The sequence below is a fragment of the Narcine bancroftii genome, chromosome 5 (genome assembly GCF_036971445.1).
Source record: "Narcine bancroftii isolate sNarBan1 chromosome 5, sNarBan1.hap1, whole genome shotgun sequence".
NCBI classification, from domain to species: Eukaryota; Metazoa; Chordata; class Chondrichthyes; order Torpediniformes; family Narcinidae; genus Narcine; species Narcine bancroftii.
The window spans coordinates 194,032,711-194,054,537 of NC_091473.1; the positions used below are offsets into that span (position 1 = coordinate 194,032,711).

The 21,827-nt window shown below is 53.1% G+C and overlaps 2 protein-coding genes across 2 annotated transcripts in view; one reads left to right on the forward strand and one right to left on the reverse strand.

The window, feature by feature from the left end:
* Nucleotides 1–4,775: 4,775 nt before the first annotated feature.
* Nucleotides 4,776–13,980, forward strand: LOC138765434 (neuronal acetylcholine receptor subunit beta-2-like). Its single transcript, XM_069942475.1, has 6 exons — nucleotides 4,776–4,824; nucleotides 6,774–6,919; nucleotides 9,478–9,522; nucleotides 9,997–10,106; nucleotides 11,249–12,047; nucleotides 13,837–13,980. Exons 2-6 carry the CDS (start codon nucleotides 6,890–6,892, stop codon nucleotides 13,978–13,980), a joined length of 1,128 nt encoding a protein of 375 aa, XP_069798576.1. The 5' UTR covers nucleotides 4,776–4,824; nucleotides 6,774–6,889.
* A 2,970-nt stretch (nucleotides 13,981–16,950) lies between these two features.
* Nucleotides 16,951–21,827, reverse strand: part of adar (adenosine deaminase RNA specific) — a 67,758-nt gene continuing 62,881 nt past the window's right edge. The window contains exons 13-15 of the mRNA XM_069940541.1: nucleotides 20,317–20,429; nucleotides 19,510–19,637; nucleotides 16,951–18,590 (exon numbers count right to left, since the gene is read on the reverse strand). Of these exons, the coding sequence (XP_069796642.1) occupies nucleotides 18,350–18,590; nucleotides 19,510–19,637; nucleotides 20,317–20,429 (482 nt within the window). The 3' untranslated portion in view covers nucleotides 16,951–18,349. The remainder of the gene's footprint in view (nucleotides 18,591–19,509; nucleotides 19,638–20,316; nucleotides 20,430–21,827) is intronic.

Consider the following 21,827-nt stretch of genomic DNA (forward strand, 5'->3'; position numbering starts at 1 on the left):
GCTTTCTTAGGACACCGCCTCATGTAGACAACCTCGATGGGGTGAAGACCGTGATGGTGCTGGCCGAGTTCATAACCCTCTGGAGATTTCGCCTGTCCTGAGTGATGGCACCGTGGTGCTAGATGGTGTTGCAACCAGCCAGAATCCTTTCCACTTGGAAGATTTTGTGAACATACTAAACCTCCTCAAACTCCTGGTGATTGGAGGAAGGTGTGAAATGCAAGGTTTCTGCATTTGGAAACCATGGGAGAAGAGGTGGAAGGGCATGTGACAGTAAGAGGGCTGTGATTTGGGATGTGAATAGACGGGGGGGGGGGCAGGGGGATAGAAGTGGCTGCTATTGAGGGGAGTACAGAGGGATCCAGGCCAGCAAGTTCATGTAATAAATCATATGTGAGATTCGCCATCTGCCGAAATCATCCATTACAGCCAGGGAAAGAGAGGCAAAAGAGAGTCCCCTCCCAGAGTCACCAAGTGTCCGTGGATTTACCTACAGACCTCCCATGGCCCCTGCAGCTGCGCACAGAGTCCGGTCCAAACCATCAGCGACCCAGGCTCCAGATCCGAACCTCTGACACAGTCAGGAAGCCCTCCCACCCAGGTTCCGATACCCAGTACCCCCTTCACCCAGTCTCAAGGCAGTTTTACTGAGTCCTTAGATCGCAGTTGCAGGGTTGGTGCCAGTTGGCATTCGTAGGACCCCTCCAAACAAGATATTGTGACCACCCATTCACAGCCCCAGTGGGCATCCAGCATCACTAGTCTCCACGCGGTATGAGCAGCGCGTGGTCTGTTATGTCAGAGAGAGGGGGAAGGCGATGGTCAGCAGATGTTGGGAAGAGCATCAGGTTAGGTGGGTCTGGACACACATAACTTTAATTAACACACGGGCGACTAACGTTAAATGGGACTCAGTCACTATTTCAGCAGTGATGTAGACATTCACCCCGGGGCTGTGGGAGCACTGAAGGTGAATCCATGGACACTCAGTGTCTGGGGGGGGGGGGGGGGGGCGGAGCTCTGCAATCACCCAACCTATTGCAAGACTAAAACACTTCCAGTGATGTCTGAGGTTCGCGCCATGTGGCGGGGAGAGAGAATGTGCTGTGCATTGGCGTTCTATACAGGGCTAATCTGCGCTTCCAAACCAATAATGACCCTGGGTGATTTAAATTAGCCAATGGCAAGGTGTGCACTAATGGGTGGCTGGAGTCCAACCTTGATGGGCAGGTGATGTGACTTCAGAATAAGTTTCAGACAGATAGGGCATGTGACCACATTCCAGACAGGCAGGGAGGCCATGCATTTCTCCACCCCTTTACCAACCACAAAATATCTACTGACTTTGCAGGAGGTCCACCAGACTAATGCATCAAATGTTGAAAGGCCACATTTAGATAGAGTGGATGTGGAGAGGATGTTTCCTGTGGTAGGGGAGGTGAGGACAACTGCTTCAGAATGCATCCCTTTGGAACAGAGATGAGGAGGCATTTCTTTACCCAAGGGGGTGATGAATCTGTGGAATTTGTTGCCACGGTCAGTCGTGGAGGGAAAGCCATTGGGTGTATTTTAGATACAGGATAAGGAAGAGAATTCTGATCCACAGACTAGACACGGCCATGGACTAGAAGGGCCGAAGGGGCCTGCTCCTGTGCTGTAGTGTTCCAGTGTTCCATGGAATCGAGGGTCATGGTGGGGGTGGGGGGAAAGCAGGAGAATGGTGTTGAAGATCTCGTGATGTGGTGCGAGAGTAATAGCTTGAGTCTCAATGGGGAAAAGATGAGGGAGTCAATCGTGGGCTTCAGGAGCACCAAAAATGACCACTCTCCACTACACGTCAACAACTCTATAGTGGAGGGCACCAAGTTCCTTGGAGTTGATTTAACTAGTGACCTATCATGGACACTCAACATCTCCTCACTTGGCAGGAAGGTGCAACAGCGACTGCACTTCCTGGGAAGACTGAGGCGGGCAAGGCTACTGCCCACCATCATGTCAACCTTCGACAGGAGCTCTATCGTGAGTGCCCTGGCTGGCTGCATCACAGTATGGTACAGTTGCTGCAGAGAAATGGACCACAGGACCATAAAATTGGCCCCACCATCAACATGATCTACCGGGATCATTGTCTGAAAAGGGTGCGCAGCATTATTGAGGACCCCTTCCACCCCACACACAGCATCTTCCAGCTGCTCCCTTCGGGGAAGAGATCCAGGAGGGTCAGAGCCGGCACTATCAGGCTGGGGAACAGCTTCTTCCCCACGGGCAGTGAGAATGCTGAACAACCAAAGGAACTGCTCACACTGACCCTCCAGGACTCTCATATTCATGAAATGATATTTATTTATTTGTATGTATGAATACCTGTCCTGCATGTGTATTGTTTGTCTGTGTGTGTGTGTGTTTTGCACCAAGGACCGGAGAATGGTCGGGTTGAACTTGTACAATCAGATGGCAATAAACTTGATTTGAAAAGTAGAGTAAATGTTATTTTGGCTGAGAGCACGGTAACAGCCTCTTTTGGGCCCATGAGCAAGTTCCACCTAATTACATTCAATTGATCTACAACCTCAGTATGTTTTGAAGGGTGGGAGGAATCTGTAGCACTTGGAGGAAACCCACACAGACCCATGTACAAACTCCTGACAGACATCACTGTATTCAAACCCCGGTCCCGATCGCTGATTTTATGCTAACCGTGCCAACAGACATGATGGAATGACGGGGTGGATTCAATGGGTAGAATGGCCTGATTCTGTACCTGTATCTCAGGGTCTTTGCAAGAGAGTGTTCCATTTGGGATGGTGTTCCTGGAGTTTATGTGAACAATAGGCAAGTGGGTTCAAATGTGTAAGATCCTGGGGGATATTTAGGAGGATATGATGCTGGGACGTTTTCAATTGTGGGAAAGTCCTGAACAAGGGGACACAAGGCTCTACATGGGAGGGAGAAATTTCTCTGGTGGGAAGTTGGGGGGGGGGTTGATCTCTGGAGATCCCCACCCCTGTGGGTGGGGAGTTGGATCATCAGAGATGGGTAAACATTTGAGGAACTGAGGAGTTGAGGGCTGTGGGGAACTGGCACAGAAGTGGTTGAGGCCAATGTGGAACAGCTGTGAATGGTAGGATGGGCAAGAGGGGCAGAATGGCCTCAGGCTGCAGCCTTGTGTGGGGTAATTCAGGGCAAACTAGTGGGTCAGGCAGCATCTGTGGGGAGAGAACCAGTGGGACATGTTGGTGGCCACTCAACAGGAGAAAGGAAAGGGAGGAAGCAGTGGGCAGAGAGATTGTAGGGGTTGTAGTCACAATGTGTGTGTGTGTGTGTGTGTGTGTGTGTGTGTGTGTGTGTGTGTGTGTGTGTGTGTATGTATCTATGAGTGTATGTGCCTATGTATATGCATGTCTGTTTGTTTGTGACTGTGTGTATGTGTGTGTAAATGTGTGTATGCCCATATGTGAATGTCTGTGTCTATGTGTATGTGTATATGTGTGACTCTGTGAAAGTGTAAGTGTGTGTCTGTGTATGTGTGTGCATGTATGCCTGCATGTGTGTATGTGCATTTGTGTATATGTGTGTATGTTTGTGTGTGTATGTATACAAGTGTATGTGCATGTGTGAGTGTGTCTGTGCATGTCTGTATGTGTGCATGTATTTATGTGTCTGAGTATGTTTGTGTGTATGTCTCTGTGTGTGTGGGTATGCCTATGAGCGTGTTTGTGCTGTGCATATATGGTGTGTGACTGTGTGTGTGTCTGTGTGTGTCAGCGTGCGTGTGTAATTGTCTGTTTGTATATATGTATGTATATGTGTGTATGTATGTGTAATAGCGTGTGCATGTGTGTGTGCGTATATGAGCGTGTTTTTTCTGCCTGTGTGTGTCCATGCGTATGGGTCTGTGTGTGTGTGTTTGGGTGTGTGTGTGCGTGTGTGTGTGCCTACGTTGGGTATGTGTATGGGATTGTGTGTAAGTCTCTATGTGTGTGCCCCCCGGTGGGCTTATGGGACGAGCTGCCAGAGGAAGTGGGACCCTTCGCTCGGGTACGGGAGGGGAAGGAGTGCAGGGAAGGGGCCGAATGCAGGTCAATGGGACGGCCCCGACCAGACAGCTGGGTGAGCACGGAGAGGGGCCGAAGGGCCTGTTTCCCGGCTGGGTCGGGCCGACCTGCGGCCCCCACCCTGAACTCGGAGCCGCCAGAGAAGTGCGGTCCCGGGACGGAGTGGGGTGATTCTCACGTCGCTGCTCCCCCCCCACCTCCACCCCCTCCCCTCACCTCCACCCCCTCCCCCCACCTCCACCCCCCCCACCTCCACCCCCTCCCCCCACCTCCACCCCCTCCCCTCACCTCCACCCCCTCCCCCCACCTCCACCCCCCCCACCTCCACCCCCTCCCCCCACCTCCACCCCCACCCCCCCCCCCACCTCCACCCCCACCCCCCCCCCACCTCCACCCCCACCCCCCCCACCTCCACCCCCACCACCCCCCACCTCCACCCCCACCCCCCCCACCCCACCTCCACCCCCTCCCCCCACCTCCCACCCCCTCCCCGGGGAGTCGCCGCCGCAGGAACCGCGAGAGTTCAGCACCAGACTGAGGGACAGCGCCCGCCGGCCGCGACAGCCCCGTCCTCCCGCTCCCGCTGCGCTGAACCTCGGCTCCCACCCCGCCGGTAGCAGTGCCGGAGCACGGGCAGCGATGTCCCTCGTCTTATGCCTCTGGACACTGGCCGGAGCCATTGGTAAGGCCAGGAACGGCGTCCTGTGTCTGTGGATCACCCTCCCTCTACCCTCCCCCTCACTCTCTCTACTCCTTCTCTCCCTTCTCCGTCTCTCTATCCTGACCTCTCTTTTCCCCTTCCCCCTCTCTTCCCTTCCCCTTTCTTTCTCTCTCTCTAACCTTTCCCTCCCCCTGTCTGTTCCTCTTTCTTTTTCCCTCTTCTCTCTCCCTATCCCTTCTCTCCCTTCCCCTCCCTTCCCCTCCCGTTCTCTCTCTCCCTATCCCTTCTCTCCCTATCCATTCTCTCCCTTCCCCTCCCCTATCGCTTCTGTCCCTTCCTCTCCCCTTCCTATTCCTTCCCTTCCCCTCCACCTTCACTCTCTCTATCCTTTCTCTCCCTTCCCCTCCCCTTCTCTCTTCCTATCCCTTCTCCCTTCCCCTCCACCTTCTTTCTCTTTCTCTATCCCTTCCCCTCCACCTTCTCTCTCTTTCTCTACCCCTTCCCCTCCACCTTCTCTCCCTTCTCTCTCCCTCTCCTTTCCCCTCCACCTCTCTCTATCCCTTCACCTTCTCTCCCTTCCCCGCCACCTTCTCTCCCTTCCCTCTCCCTTCCTTCCCCTCCCCTTCTCTCTCCCTATCCCTTCCCCTCCCCTTCTCCCTATCCTTTTTCTTACTTCCTTTCCATCTTCTCTCTCTCTCTATCCTTTCTCTCCCTCCCCTCCCCTTCTCTCTTCCTATCCCTTCTCTTACTTCCCCTCCCCTTCTCTCTCTCTATCCCTTCTCCCCCATCCCCTCCTCTTCTCTCTCTATCCCTTCTCTCTTTCCCTCTCCCCTTCTCTGTCTCCACCCCTTCTCTCTCTATCTCTTCTCTCCCTTCCCCTCCCCTTCTCGCTCTCTATCCCTTCTCCTCTCCCTTCTCTCTCTCTCCAACCTTTCTCTCTCTCTATCCTTTCTCTCCCTTCCCCTCCCCTTCTCTCTTCCTATCTCTTCTCTTACTTCCTCTCCACCTTCTCTCCCTTCCCCTCCTCCTTCTCTCCCTTCTCCACTTCTCTCTTCCTATCCCTCCTACTTCCTCTCCACCTTCTCTCACTTCCCCTCCACCTTCTCTCCCTTCCCCTCCACCTTCTCTCCCTTCCCCTCCTCCTTCTCTCCTTTCTCCACTTCTCTCTTCCTATCCCTCCTACTTCCTCTCCACCTTCTCTCTCTCTATCCTTTCTCTCCCTTCCCCTCCCCTTCTCTCTCTCTCTATCCCCTCTCTCTCTGACCTTTCTCTCTCTCTATCCCTTCTCTTCCTTCCCCTCCCCTCCTCTCTCTCTATCCCTTCTCTCCCCTCCTCTCCACCTTCCTCTCTCTATCCCTTCCCCTCCCCCTCTCTCAGAAAGACCAAGAGGAAGGGTAGAAAGAAAGGGTCTCTCTCACTCCACCATTTCCCCTCCCCCTCTCTCAGCTCAGTTCGACCCACATTACCAGTGAGGATGACAGTCCTGCAAATACAAACCCCTCCTCACATTCTACCCAAAGCACTGTGACTGGGGATGGGGGCGATGAAGGAAATACTCAGCAGGTCAGACAGTGCCTGAGGTGTCGTCAGAGTGTTCCCTGGTGACGCTAACCCACCGGTAGCAGTGAGTTAAGGAGCCACCTTTCCTCTCCAGGGGAGAGGAGGACCCTGCAGAGAGGGGTGCCCAGGGCACCCTAGGGAGATGGGCACTGAGGAGAGGTAGCCCTGGGAAGAGGTGGCACCATGAGGAGAGGAGTAGCTTAGGGATATGGGCTCCCTGGGGAAGGGGGACCTGAAGGGGTGGCACCCTGGGGAGATGGGCACCCTGAGGACAGGTGCACCCTGGGGAGAGGTGGCAGTCTGGGGAGGTCGCATTTTGGAAGATGGGCACCCTGGGGAGATGGGCACCCTCAGGAGGGCACCTTGGGGAAAGGATGAACCCTGGGGAGAAGGGGCACCTTGGGGAGAGGGGGATCCTGGTTTGGAGGGTGTGTGGTTCCCCAGGGTAGGGGCGAGTGAGGGGCTGTTGGTGAAGGTCACCGATCCCTGTGTTCCAGGTGCTCTGTCCATCTCCACTGAAGAACGGCTGGTGATCCAACTCCTGGACCCAGCCCAATACAACAAGCTGATTCGCCCAGCAACCAACCAATCGCAGCCGGTGTCTGTGCATCTGATGGTGTCTCTTGCCCAACTCATCAGTGTGGTGAGTGGAGGAGGGGAAGGGAGGGTGGCATACGGAGTGAGGGTGGGATTAGGAGGGAGAGGGAGAAAGAGAAGAGATGGAGAGAGAGAAACAAAGAAAGACAAGGAGAGAGAGGCGTTAATTCAGACAGAGAAAATCAGAATCAGGATTTATTGTCATGAACATGTCAGGAAATTCATTTATAATAAATAAATATTGCAAAAAAATAGGAGAAAGTGAGGTAGTTCATTGTCCATTCAGGAGTTTGGTGGCGGAGGGGAAGAAGCCATCCTCGTGCTCATCTTCAGGCTCCTGTACCTTTTTCCCGATGGTAGCAGAGTGAAAAGGGCACAGCCTGGGTGGTGGGGTCTTTGAGGATAGAAGCTGCTTTTTGAAGACACCGCCTCATGTCGATGTCCTTGATGGAGTGGAGTTTGGTGCCTGTGGTGCCGCAGGCCGAGTTCATAACCCTCTGGAGTTTGTTCTTGTCCTGAGAGTTGGCACCTTCGAACCAGGCAGTGATGCAATCGGCCAGAATGCTCCTCACGGTCCATCTGCAGAAAATTTCAAGAGTCTTCGGTGACGAACCGAATCTACTGAAACTTCTCACAAAGTATAGCCACTGGTAAGTCTTCTCTGTGACTGCATCAACGTGGAGGCTCCAGGAAAGATTCTCGGAGATGTTGACACCCAGGATCCCTCTCCCACTACTGACCCCTAGAAGAGTAAGGAGGAGACATTGTTTCCGATTTGTACGACTATGGCCCTTTTGGCCCACAATTCTGTGCTGCCTAATTTACACCCAGTTGATTGACAGGCCCCCAGTACATTTTGAATGTGGGAAGAAAACAGAGCCCCGGGGGGGGGGGGTGGTGGGGAACCCACGCAGACACAGGGAGAACATACAAACTCCTTACAGACAGCGCAGGATTCGAACCTTGGTTGCAATTGCTGGCGCTGTAAAGACATTGTGCCAACCGCATCACTTCTAATGAGGAAGTGAAGGATCCAATTATGGAGGGTGGGGTGAAATCGGAAGGTGCAGAGGCCCAGCGTTTGGATCTTATTGACCAGCGCTGAGGGAATGACGGAGAGGAAGGCTGAGTTGCGGTCGACGAAGAGTAGCCTAATGTTGTAGCTGTTGAATGGAATGATCTAGAGGAGGGATTGGAGGAGGGGAAGACATGCCCCATACCTCCACCCACGTACACACACACGCTCACACACACACACACACACACACACACACACACACACACACGAGTGCCCATGCATGCAGAGGAGAGGGAGGGAGAGGCAGTGAGCAGTAGCGTTACTAGGGTTAGTGTCACCCTGATGCAGGAACTCATGGTGTCACCCCCCCACCCCCTCCCACCCGCATGGACCTCCTCCCATACCAGACCAGACAGAATCCTCAGTAAATGTTTTTTGTATTAAATCACAATTCACAATTACTGAATGTAATGGGATAATGTAGTGAGGTAGAACAACCAGCCAAATTAAAATTACCCCTTTAAATTACAAACGACCTCAATATAGTCACATTGTTTCATGGGGTCAAAGTGAAAATTTGGTAAAAATGTAGAATAATATGTGTAAATTGCTAACATGTAATATTCCTTAGATTCCACAAATACTAACAACAAAATTGTTTTGTTAAAATCCTTCGACTTCGAATGACAACATTTATCAGTAACTGAGTGAAACCTTTTTTTTTTGATTTTTCCCCTTCTATTCCTTTAATGACCGCTTCATTCTCAAAGACGTTACTGATCTCGGTTCACAAATACCAATGACCACGACATTGTAGCTGAAACGTCAGCAACTTTGACAAATAGACTCTAAAAACACCAGCAGCAACAAAAACAACAGCGCTTCCTGATGCAGACGGAACCACGTGACTCGAAGCGTCGTTGTCATTGGGTAATAATGACGGTTCTAACCGCAGCACAGTGGAAGGGTCAAAACGTAAATGAGCATCGAATTTTAGCTTCGTGGGTACATGAAAGCTGGAATTACGAAAAATGTTTTTGTTGTTATAATCAACGACAGGGATATTTTTATAAAAATAATACGTTTCTGCTGAAAGCCTGCACAAAAAAAATGATAGACAGTCAATTTGGTGTCATCCCATCTGATGGGGTCAACTGGTGGGGTCCGCACCCCCCACCTCATGATGCCAGTGGCAGTGTGGAATGTCTGGGGTCATTTGCTACATTACTATTTCTCTGGTGTCCTGAAGTGGACATTACCTGCAGACACATGCCAGGTGTCCATGGGGCCAGGTGTCCATGGGACCAGGTGATGGATCTGGCAGATTTCCGCTTGCCAGAGGGTCATTGAGTGGATCGTCTCCGCTTTAGAATCAGAAAGGGGAACTTGGTCCTCCCCTCGGCACTGAAGGCTGATGCTCGGGCAGACAGGGATTGTTCTCCCCACCGCAGTGTGTGTGCTCAGTCCTCAGGAGGGGAGGTTCAAGCATCAGTATGGGTCGATCACACTTCAGGCACCAGACGAGGCTGGAGGGAAATGGAACAGGTATAATGTTTGACACTGATTGTCACCTCCTTGCCTTTCAGCATGAACGGGAACAGATTATGACAACCAATGTCTGGCTGACACAGGTCAGTGATGACTGCCTCCTCCCCCATTCCTACCCTGGGAGTGTGTGATGGGATGGTGCGGAGGGAGCTTCACTCTGGGTCTGACCCCGGGAGTGTGTGATGGGAAGGTGCGGAGGGAGCTTCACTCTGTGTCTGTCCCCGGGAGTGTATGATGGGACAGTGAGGAGGGAGCTTCACTCTATGTCTGACCCCAGGAGTGTGTGATGGGATGGTGTGGAGAGAGCTTCACTTTGTGTCTGACCCCAGAAGTGTGCGATGGGATGGTGTGGAGCTAGCTTCACTTTGTGTCTGACCCTAGGAGTGTGTGATAGGACGGTGTGGAGGGAGCTCCGCTCTGTGTCTGACACATTGATTTACATTTTTTGACACTAAACCGTGCTGACATGCAGGTGTTGGGTGGCGTGTGTAACACAAGGCTACCAGCCATGAGCTGCCCCAGTGCTCACAGTAAACTGATGCCTTTGCCTGCAGCAGGAGTGGACGGATTATCGACTCGCCTGGAACCCTGCCGAACACGAGGGGATAGAGAAGGTCCGCCTCCCATCCACACATATCTGGCTCCCAGACATTGTCCTCTACAACAAGTAGGAAACACTGCATCACCTTATTCTGTGTTCAGGGTCAGGGTTATGGTTGTAACCAATTGACTGGTCCTATCCTCCAAGTTGGGGCAGAGAGAAGTCCTGAGGGTCCCTGGCTACCCCTCCATACTGCTCCCAAGACCTTCTGGGATGTGCTGACATGGGAGTGGGTTCAAAGGAGGTTCCAGCAATGCAAGGGTTATCAATGGAGGAGTATTTTGGCCTATACTCATTGGAATTTAGGAGAAGGAAGGGCAGGGGGTGGGGGAGGGGGGAAACCCATTGAAACATATTGAACGTTGAAAGGCATGGACAGACTGGATGTGGTGGGAGAGTCTAGGACAAGAGGGATTGAAGGGCGTCTGCTTAGAACAGAGATGGGGAGGAATTTCTTCAGCCGGAGGCCGGTGAATCTGCAGAATTTGATGCCACAGGCAGTGGTGGAGGCCGTGTCTTGGTGTGTATTTAAGGCAGGGCATCAAGGGTTATGGGGAGAAGGCCGGAGCAGTGGGGCCGAGTGCAAAGGGGATCAGATCATGTTTCAACGGCGGGGCAGATTCGATGGGCTGAATGGCCTAATTCTGATCCTGCGTGTTTAGGTCTTAATGTATGGGCATGCCAAATTCTGGCTGAGACAGAGGTGGGAGCATTTCTGTCGACACCCCTGATACCTGGGGGACCATTGATTGGTGATCAGAAGCCACAATCTAGTGGATTCTCCCCACCCCTTTCCTGCCAATCGCTGGTCCAAAGCCCACCCCCTCCCCACCCCCCATCGGTTTGAATCAGGCAAAGAGAAAAGACCCAGCTCTGCTAACCTCATTTTCCCATCCAGTCCAATGCCTTGGTGAATCTCCTCTCCACACCTTCCAGATCCTTCCTGTAATGAGGTGCTCTTGTGGCCCACTCCAGCACTCAGGAACCTTGAGGGTGAAGGTGCCACTGTCTATCGACCTGGCTGGTGGAGTTTTCAGGAGTGGGAGAGGTCTGGAGCAACAGCTCCCCACCCCCCACCCCCCACCCCCCACCCCCTGATCAAGTGAAGAACTGCTGGGGTGAGGTGGGAAACAGGGCTAAAATTGTATTTTGTCAGGGTCTGAATGTGACGGGTCTCTTGTCTCTACCCCGCCCCCCCGTCCACTCAGCGCGGATGGCTCGTATGAGGTCTCCTTCTTCTCCAACGCCGTGGTGTCCCATGATGGCAGTGTGTTCTGGCTGCCCCCTGCCATCTACAAGAGCTCCTGCAAGATTGAGGTGAAGCACTTTCCCTTCGACCAGCAGAACTGCACACTGAGGTTTCGCTCGTGGACCTATGACCGGACGGAGATCGACCTGCAGCTGCGCTCGGACCGGGCCAGCCTGGACGACTTCACGCCTAGTGGCGAGTGGGACATCGTGGCCCTTCCAGGACACCGCAGTGAGGAGCGTGCTTACGTGGACATCACCTACCACTTTGTCGTGCGCCGGAAACCACTCTTCTACACCATGAATCTCATCATCCCATGTGTTCTCATCACCTCGCTGGCCATCTTGGTCTTCTACCTGCCCTCAGACTGCGGCGAGAAGATTACCCTCTGCATCTCCGTCCTCCTGGCTCTCACCGTCTTCCTGCTGCTCGTCTCCAAGATTGTGCCCCCCACCTCGCTGGAGGTGCCCCTCATCGGCAAGTACCTGATGTTCACCATGGTGCTGGTGACCTTCTCCATCGTGGCCAGTGTCTGCGTGCTCAACATTCACCACCGCTCGCCCACCACCCACACCATGGCCCCGTGGGTCCGGCAGCTCTTCCTGGCCAAGCTGCCCGCCCTCCTGCTCATGGAGCGCCAGCCGAGGAGTAGCAAGGTGGCTGAGCAGCATACCAGGGGATCGCCACAGAGGGACGGGGCACAGGAGACGCTGGACTTCATTGCCAGCCATGTGCGGAGCGAGGAGGAGGAGAGGAGAGTGAGTGAGCAGTGGTACCCCTCCCCCACACCCTACCCACCCAGCTTCTCTCCCTGCCGGTACTGACCGATCTGCCGTGCTTTAGCCAGCCCCTCTCTCCTGGATGCGGAAGCCTCAGGGCCTCTGGGCTCAGGTGCTGGGGTGGGTGGAGGTTCCAGGGAGGGAGGGAGAGAGAGAGAAAGAGAGCGGATCAGAGACCAGATTCTCACTGTTGGGGAAGGGTGTGAGGTCCCACCTGGACCTTGTCCATAAGACTTAGGAGCAGAAATAGGCCATTCAGTCCATCGAATCATAAGCTGACCCATTCTCCCACTCAGCCCCATTGCCGGGTCTTCTCCCCATAACCTTTGATGCTCTGACTAATGAAGAACATTAGGTGATTCCGGAAATCATAATGAGGATCGTTGAACAGTCCATGGGCTGTATTCGTTGGAATTTAGGAGAATTGGGGGTGGGGAAATCTCAATGAAACATCTTGAATGTTGAAAGGTGAGGACAGAGTAGACATAGAAAGATTGTTCCTGTGGTGGGAGAGTCTAGGACAAGAGGGCACAACTTCAGGATTGAAGGACGTCCGCTTAGAAGAGATGCGGAGGGATTTCTTCAGCTGGAGGGTGGTGAATCTGTGGAATTTGTTGCCACAGGTCATTGGGTTTATTTAAGGCAGAGGTTGGTAGGTTCTTGATCAGCCAGGACATCAAAGGTTAAGGGGAGAGGGCCAGGGAGTGGGAGAATGGGTCAGCTTAATGATTAAATGGTGGGGAAGACTTGATGGGCTGAATGACTCTGGAAGTGGAGTGGGGTGGGGCAGTGTGTTAACTGGTCACAGACAGGGCCTCGTGGGTGGGAAGGGCCTATTGAGCTGGGTCACAGATGGGTCTCCCTACTGAGCTGGGTCACAGCAAAGGCCCTCACTCCCCGGCTCTCAATCTACAAAGCGCGTTCCTGCCTCCACCATCTCGCTGCGATCCCCCCTTTGGGGCTGTGAGGGGGCCCGCATCTTCTCCCTGCTGCTGTACTCTCCACCCACAGCCCAAAAAGGAGGCAGGGAGGTGACTGGCCCCAGCACGTGGTCGGGAGGACCCTGAGGAGTGCGGTAGAACAGAGAGACCTGGGAACACAGATACATAATTCCCTGAAAGTGGTGTCACAGGGAGACAGAAAGAGCTTTTGGCATCTTGGCCTTCATAAATCAAAGTTTTGAGTACAGGAGTTGGGATGTCATTGGTCAAATGGTGAGGTCAAATTTGGAGTATTGTGTGCAGTTTTGGTCACCGAACTACAGGAAAGATATCAAGATAGAGGGCAGAGAAGATTTATTAGGATGTTGTCTGGTCTTCAGGGACTGAGTTTCAGATTAGGACTTGATTCCCTAGAGCATAGAATGAGGTGAAATTTGATAGAGGTATTTAAAATTATGAAGGGTTAAATTCCACTGAGGGTAGGTGTGACACAAACCAGAGGACATGGGGTAAGGGGAAAGGTTTAGGGGGAAATTCTTCACACAGAGAGGTGGGAGTATGGAATGAGCTGCCAGCTGAAGAGGTGAATGCGGGCTCAATATTTAAGAAAAACATCTCGTCAAGGTCATGGATGGGAGGGGTATGGAGGGCAATGGACTGGGAGATCAGTGAGACTAAGCAGAAGAGTGGTTCAGCCCAGACCAGAAGGGGCTATTATTGTGTGCTGTAAGTGGGTCCGCTATCATTCTTACTCCAAAGGGAAGCAGCCCCAATCCCATCCACCCGCCCTGATCCACAGCAACATGATGTGTCTTCTGTCCACACAGGTGATCGAGGACTGGAAGTACGTTGCCATGGTCATTGACCGGCTCTTCCTGTGGGTCTTCGTGGTGGTGTGCATCTGTGGCACCACCGGGATGTTTCTGCAGCCGCTCTTCCGCAACCTCACAGTGTCGCCAGGCCAGATGTAGTGGCCAGAGCCTCGAGGCCCAGCTCTCCCACCTCCTGGATCAACTATCACCCTCCTCCCACACCTTCTCATCCCACCGCGGCTGCTAGCACTGTGGACAATGGTACTCCCTTAGACACTGGCCCTTCCTTGGTTGGGAGCAGCTCCCTGCACTGGTGGATGGTCATTTCCAGGTAAGGTGAGAGAGAGAAATAGGGGGAGAGAGTACTGTAGGAAGAGAGAGGGAGAGAGAAGCAGAGAGGGGAGGGGAGGAGGAGAGAGGGGGAGGAGAGAGGGGGGAGAGGGGAAGGAGGAGAAAGGGAGAGGAGAAACGGGGAGGAGAGAGGGGAGGAGGGACAGAAGGAGAGAGGGGGAGGAGGAGGGGAAGGAGAGAGGAGAGGGGGAAGAGAGAGGGGAGGAGGGAAGGGGAGGAGGGAGAGTCAGGGGGAGGAGAGAGGGGGAAGGAGTGACAGGGAAGGAGAGAGGGAGAGGAGGGGAAGGAAAGAGGGGAGGAGGGAGGGGGTTGGAGAGGGGAGGAGGGAGGGGAGAGAGGGGGAGGAGGAGTAAGGGAGAGGAGAGACAGGGGAAGGAGGGTCAGAGAAGGAGAGAGGGGGAGGAGGGAAGGGGAGGAGGGAAAGGAGAGTCAGGGGAGGAGAGGGGGAAGGAGGGACAGGGAAGGAGAGAGGGGGAGGAGGAGGGGAAGGAGAGAGGGGAGGAAGGAAGGGGATGGAGAGAGGGGAGGAAGGAAGTGGATGGAGAGAGGGAGGAGAAGTGGGGGGAGGAGAAAGGATGAGATATAGAGAAAGAGTCAGAGAGTCAGACAGAGAAAGAAGGGGATGTGAACAAACCAGGGGGTGCTCTCCACCCTCTCGGTGAGTGGGCCAAGGCTTGGGTAAACATCTGTTGACAGAAGGCCAACTGTTGAATAAAACCCCACGGGAACATGCCCTCAGTGTCGCGTCCAACACCAAAGCACTTCCGATCCAATACAGTTGGGAGCAGAACACTGATGGTACAGTGCCTACTAGGGGTAGTTTCACTCTGAATAATACAGCCCTGTTCCTCCCCCAGGTCGGACATTCTGGAGGGCTTTATCCTGTGATTATTCTGTAGGAGTGATAACTTTCTTCTACAGAGGAGAGAATGTTTTATTCTCTATTGAACAGTCCTGTTTGGGAACGAACAGGGTGGAAAGAATTTCAACTCAAACTCAAAACAGCGCTGCTCCTGCCCTCTGAGTGAGATTGGGGAGTGCGGAAGGAGCTTCATTTGGATCCCAAGGCTCTCGACCTGAAATGTCAAACATCTCTCCCTGCAGATGCTGCTCGACCCAGCATAACCCTACTTGCAGCCCCCTGCATCCTTTCACGCTCACCTTTACAGACACTGCTCCCTAGTGCAGATTTAAATTCCTCAGGGGCCCAGCTGGGATTGGAACTCGGTACTGTATTCGTAAAACTGACAGGAATTAAAAAAAGTTTAAACCTGCATTTTCTGGCCTGCGAGGTTATTTCAGGCTTAGTTTCAATTCACCCCAACTCTGCAAGGGCCCACTCTGAATTTTGGACCAGGGGAGGGCAGAGAGCAGAGACGCAGGGCTGCTCTGCAAGGCTCTAAATGGCCTGTTAAAAGGAACCGACAAGTGTTTGTAAGTAAATTCCTGCCACCAGAAGGTCAAAATCAGAATGGGGTTTGTTGTCACGAGCATGTGTCATGAAATTTGTACCCGAGATGGTGGCTGGCAGTGGACAAACGAAGATGATCGGGGACTTCAGGAATGACCACCCTCTACTGCCCATCAATAACGCACCGAGGTCCTTGGAATCCACTTAGCTCGTGACCTGTTGTGGATACACACCTTCTCACTTGTCAGGAAGGTAGGATGACGACTGCACTTCCTTGAGAAGACTGAAGCGGGCAAGGCTACCGGCCGCCATCACGTCAACCTTCTATAGGACCTCTAACCAGAGCGCCCTGGCCGGATGCATCACAGAAAAATAGATTGGAGATCAATCCATAGGACTCTAAGAGTGGCAGAGATCACTGGAGTCTCTCTCGCCCCCGTCGACGTGATCTACCTGGATCATTGTCTGAAGAGGGCGCGCAAAATTCTTTCCCAGCATCTCTCAGCTGCTCCCGTCGGGGGAAGAGATCCAGGAGGGTCAGAACCAGCACCACCAGGCTGGCTTCTTCCCACAGCCAGTGAGAACGCTGAATGACCAAAGGGAAATGCTCGCACTGACCCTCCGAGACTCTCATATTTATGAAATAAGTTATTTATTTGTATAGTGAACACTTGTCCTGCATGTGTACTGTTTGTCTGTGTGTGTATTATGTCTGGGTGTGTGTCTGCGTGTTTTGTACCAAGGACCGGAGGATGCTGTTTCGTCGGGTTATGCTGCTACAATTAGATGATAATGACTCTCTTCCTTTACCTCACCGGTCAAGCCTTTAGCGGAAGCCCTCATCTCCTCCAAGTCGAACAGAATTTGATGATGCTTCTGTCAAGTACCCCTTCGAAGTTTCTGCCAGATTCCAAGTTGATGGACCTGGTGAAGGCGAGGGGGGACAGGGTAGGAACCGTCGCCGCATGGCTTAGTGGGTTAGGTGCGAGTTACGATGCTTCTCGCAGTGGAAGTGGCCCCTTGGTTACCCGAGCAGCTTCACAGAACTGCCCCTCCAGTCCTTTGCTCTGAGGGAGGAAGAACACATCATGGAGGAGGACAAAGGGGCAGCAGGAACATGGCAGCATTGAGGTTGCCATCCGACTTGGAAATGCAGCCGCCTCCTTCACTGGTGCATAGGCAGTGGATTTAAAGTGACAGCCCTCCTCACGGGCAACTAATCCAGGCTGAGACCACCCCGCCCACCAATCCCCGGCGATTAGAAGCAGCGAAGCGGATGTGAAATCATGTCCGAGGACCACGGGTCTCTCACGCACAGAGAAAGTCCTCTTATCGCCTGCCACACAAAGTAAAGTCCCGCGCCAATGTTCTTAAAAGGTGAACAGTTTTATTCTTATGGAGGTAATGGGTGAGAACAAGACAACTTGCTACAAAAAACAGTAAAAATGGAGCTTATATACACACACACTAAGGTAACACAGACCCACCCTATCCCCCTAAATAAAAGGTTCACTGACTTGACATGCAATGGACTGCCTCTTAAAACCAGGGTCGTCTCTTTCACTCAAAGCCTCAATCTCAACTGCCCTCGCCTTGCGGTCCCAAAGATTGAGTGTGATGGTTCCTTGGCCTCACCCTGAAACAAAGCAGGAACCCTGGCCTTTTGGGCAAGGTTGGGTCTGCGTCCCCTACCCTCCTCCCTCCTCCCTCCTGCCAGCACTAGAAGGGGGTACTGGCAAGGCCTTTCAAACGGAGAGAAAGAGGTAAAAAAATAAAAGCCTCCCGGACAAATGTCAAGTTCGCGGCCATGTCTTCTGGGTGGGGGGAGGGGGATCTCTGATCAAGGCTCGGTCAACAATTGCAGTCGGGACTTGCCTCATGTGTTGCAGGTACCACGAGTCACCCGGACAGTTCACTCTGATGCTGCAAGAGTACGAGAGTGGGTTGAGTTGCACGAAGCGTCTTGGCTTCACCCCCTTGGCTAATGCTGGATTAGTGAACTGCCGCTGCCCACGAGGATGGCTCCAATGGCCAGGATTGTGGCACTGTAAAGACAGCGGGGAGGAGGGACCCTCGTATGGCTGTGGAAGCGCTGGAGACGAATCTAGACACTCGGTGATTCGGGGGGGGTGGGGGGCGAAGAAACTAACTCTCTTTTGCTTCTCTGTCTCTGGCTGTAAGAGTCGGTTCAGGGAATTCCTGCCAGTGGCACAAAAATCAATGTTTTATCACAATGACATTAAATTGTATCAGATTCCGGATCCTCGGACACGTCACGGGAAAGGCCCAATGGTTCTGGCTTTTCGGATCTGACCAGCCGGCAGACAGCCCAGTGGAATGTGAGGAATTGACATTTCTATGCTGGGGGGCACTGCAAACTCAGCAGAACAGCACCGGGCGAGTGAAATCCACTGGGCGGCCTGCACCTGCTGATAAAAGGGCTTTGAGTTTGCTCCTTTCCTCCAGTCTGACCCAGAGAAGCAGGAACCACCACCACTCTCCTTCTGGTGAGGCAGAATCATTTCTCCAAGCTCTAGACTGTGTGTGAAAGAGGCACTCGACCCAACACCTAACCCGGGCGTCTCTCTTTTAAAATTAAATCTACGCCATTGGATTTTAAACTATATTCAGTTATAAACATTATACAGATTTATAAAGGAACATCTGGAATTGTATGTACTTTAAAAGTCATGTGTGTGTGTGGAACTCTACAACCTCTGTACAGATTTGCTCCCTGCTCCACCCCACCCGGCCCTTAGGGGGCAGCTACGCCTCACTGTTCATGAAGCTCTTCTCCTCTGAAGGTTTCTGGATCCAGTTGCCGTAGTTCATCTGCTCCAGGGCTTGGAAGAACAGGGTCCTGGCATTCTGGAAGTCCGCAGCCGCCTGCTTGGCGTCTGAGTAGGAAGCCAACGCCAGCAGGTCCTGCCGCGCAGTCCTGACACACAGTTGGCGGAACAGGCTGTGCAGATTGCTTTTGGAAACGCGGGAGACGTCCAGCTGGGGCCTGGGGTGAGGTAGAGAAACAGGGAGAAAATTTTACTCACCTCGTGTGCCAGCGGCAGCCTCACGCTCCCCCCCCCCCACCCCACAGCCCCCAACGAGCGTCCTCGGGCCACCACACAGGCTTGCACGGTCAGGAGGAGTTCAACAGAAGCTCCCTAAACAGTCCCATTGACACAACATTATGTCCCTGCTCCATGAACATCCCTATTTTGATAATTATAATCCCCTGGTATCCAGCACCCATAGGGATTGATCAATGCTGGATAAGTGAATCTTCCAGTTGCTTGAGAGTTGCGGGGATTGCAAATTGTGCAAATTTGAAACTTTTGTATTTTTCTGCAATTTTTTTGCTGGTTGCTTTAAATCCAAATAATGGGGATTTTACTGTATGTGGGAGCTTGCTGTGCAGGAGATCCAATGATGGGATTGTTTGTCTCGTGTACCAACATCTCCTCACTTGTCAGGACTTGACAGCGACTGCCCTTCCTAAGAACACTGAAGTGGGCAAGGCCACTGGCCACCATCACGTCAACCTTCTACAGGAGCTCCATTCAGAGCGTCCTGGCCAACTGCATCACAGTGCGGGATGGTCGCTGCAGAGAAATGGATGGGAGGTCCATCCAAAGGGCCATCAGAGTGGCAGAGAGGATCAATGGGGCTGAATGGTCTACTTATGGACCTATGTCTTAGTTCTGGAAGGGATGAGCCAAGTGCTGGGAGTGGGGTTATTACAGATGGGTTTCCAATGGTTAGTATTAACGAGGCAGCTCCAAGGTGTACGACCCTATGGCTGACACATTTCCAGTCCATTGAAATGCACGGTCTACTGTGAAGCCCTACAGGAGCTAGAGAGATGCAGTGCCATGTTTGGTGTGGGTGCTGGCCTGACTGGGCCAGCGGGGGAAGAGGGTGTACATTACCCGTCCACTTTCCCTTTCGTTCCATCGAGGATTTCCACCTCGGTTCCGTCCGCCAGGGACCAGTTGACGCTCGATTCCTTTGTCTTGCCAGTCTGTCGTGTCGAGTCGTACACACTCACCCGGCCGATCTGCAATTGGGAGTCGGGGTCAGGCCGGCATAGCATGGATCCTCGGCATGCATGTGGAGCTGACCAGGAGTGCCCAGCCCCTTCCATATTCCATCTCCCTCTCCAAAGGACCTCACCATCTCCCCTCCCTCCAATGGACTGACCACCTTCCCCCCTCCATCGGACCTTACCACACCACCCCTCCACTGCCTCTGGACCTCACCACCCTGTGTCCCCCTCTCCTCCCTCCGCTGGAACTCACCACCTCACTCCGTCCCTCTCCTCCCTCCGCTGGACCTCACCACCTCTCTCCATACCCCTCTCCTCCCTCCACTAGACCTTACCACCTCCCTCCATCCCCCACTCCTCCCTCCAACGGACCTCACCACTGCCCTCCCTCTCTCCTCCCTCCACTGGACCTCACTACCCCCCCTCCCTCCCTCTTCCGGACCCTTCCACCTCCCCTCCCTCCACCAGACCCCACAACAACTGACCCCAATTAACCTACAATCTTGTATGTTTTGAAGGGTGGGAGGTAACCACCCTTCAAACGTACAAACTCCTTACAGACAGTGCCAGATTCAAACCCAGGTTTCTGGGATGGTGATAACATTGTGCTAACAACCATTCTAACCTCCTGAGGGCGAGGGTCAGCTTGAGGGTCATCTTGTTTCTGTATAGCCGGAGTGGGTGCACGTACCTGTGGGTGATTCAGTGTGTAAGGGTATGGCAGAGATGTTCGGAACTCGTCACCATCCCGGGACATGCGGCAGCAGACTGCGCGAGCCAGGTGACCGTGGCTGTACAGGTAACCTGTGGGCGATGAGGACAGAAAGGGTTCAATCGGACCGCAGTCGCAGGGAGGAAATCTCTGAATGGCACTGTCCAGGATGCTGCATGAACCTGCAAAAGGTAGTGCACATCACAGGCAAAACCCTCCCCATCATCTACAGGGAAACCACTAGCGATTGTCAAGGATCCACACACTCTCCATCAGAAAAGAGGTCTCGGTGCCACAAGACTCGGACCACCAGGTTCAGGACCAGCTGCCACCCCTCCACCGTTAGACTCCTCAACCACAAACTCAATCAGGAACTCATTTAAGGACTCTGACTTGTGCCCTGAGTTTTTCCTCTCTCTTTTTCTTTGGCTTGGCTTCGCGGACGAAAATTTATGGAGGGGGTAAAAGTCCACGTCAGCTGCAGGCTCGTTTGTGGCTGACAAGTCCGATGCGGGACAGGCAGACATGGTTGCAGCGGTTGCAGGGGAAAATTGGTTGGTTGGGGTTGGGTGTTGGGTTTTTCCTCCTTTGTCTTTTGTCAGTGAGGTAGGCTCTGCGGTCTTCTTCAAAGGAGGTTGCTGCCCGCCGAACTGTGAGGCGCCAAGATGTACGGTTTGAGGCGATATCAGCCCACTGGCGGTGGTCAATGTGGCAGGCACCAAGAGATTTCTTTAGGCAGTCCTTGTACCTCTTCTTTGGTGCACCTCTGTCACGGTGGCCAGTGGAGAGCTCGGCATATAACACGATCTTGGGAAGGCGATGGTCCTCCATTCTGGAGACGTGACCCACCCAGCGCAGCTGGATCTTCAGCAGCGTGGACTCGATGCTGTCGGCCTCTGCCATCTCGAGTACTTCGATGTTAGGGATGAAGGCGCTCCAATGAATGTTGAGGATGGAGCGGAGACAACGCTGGTGGAAGCGTTCTAGGAGCCATAGGTGATGCCGGTATAGGACCCATGATTCGGAGCCGAACAGGAGTGTGGGTATGACAACGGCTCTGTATACGCTTATCTTTGTGAGGTTTTTCAGTTGGTTGTTTTTCCAGACTCTTTTGTGTAGTCTTCCAAAGGCGCTATTTGCCTTGGCGAGTCTGTTGTCTATCTCATTGTCGATCCTTGCATCTGATGAAATGGTGCAGCCAAGATAGGTAAACTGGTTGACCGTTTTGAGTTTTGTGTGCCCGATGGAGATGTGGGGGGGCTGGTAGTCATGGTGGGGAGCTGGCTGATGGTGGACCTCCGTTTTCTTCAGGCTGACTTCCAGGCCAAACATTTTGGCAGTTTCTGCAAAACAGGACGTCAAGCGCTGAAGAGCTGGCTCTGAATGGGCAACTAAAGCGGCATTGTCTGCAAAGAGTAGTTCACGGACAAGTTTCTCTTGTGTCTTGGTGTGAGCTTGCAGGCGCCTCAGATTGAAGAGACTGCCATCCG

Excerpts from the sequence above, each read along its gene's own strand:
- LOC138765434 (XM_069942475.1), top strand. The coding sequence starts at position 6,890 with ATGGTGTCTCTTGCCCAACTCATCAGTGTG. Across the intron at positions 9,523-9,996 it reads CCAATGTCTGGCTGACACAG|GAGTGGACGGATTATCGACT; the intron begins GTCAGTGATGAC and ends TGCCTGCAGCAG. Across the intron at positions 12,048-13,836 it reads GCGAGGAGGAGGAGAGGAGA|GTGATCGAGGACTGGAAGTA; the intron begins GTGAGTGAGCAG and ends CTGTCCACACAG.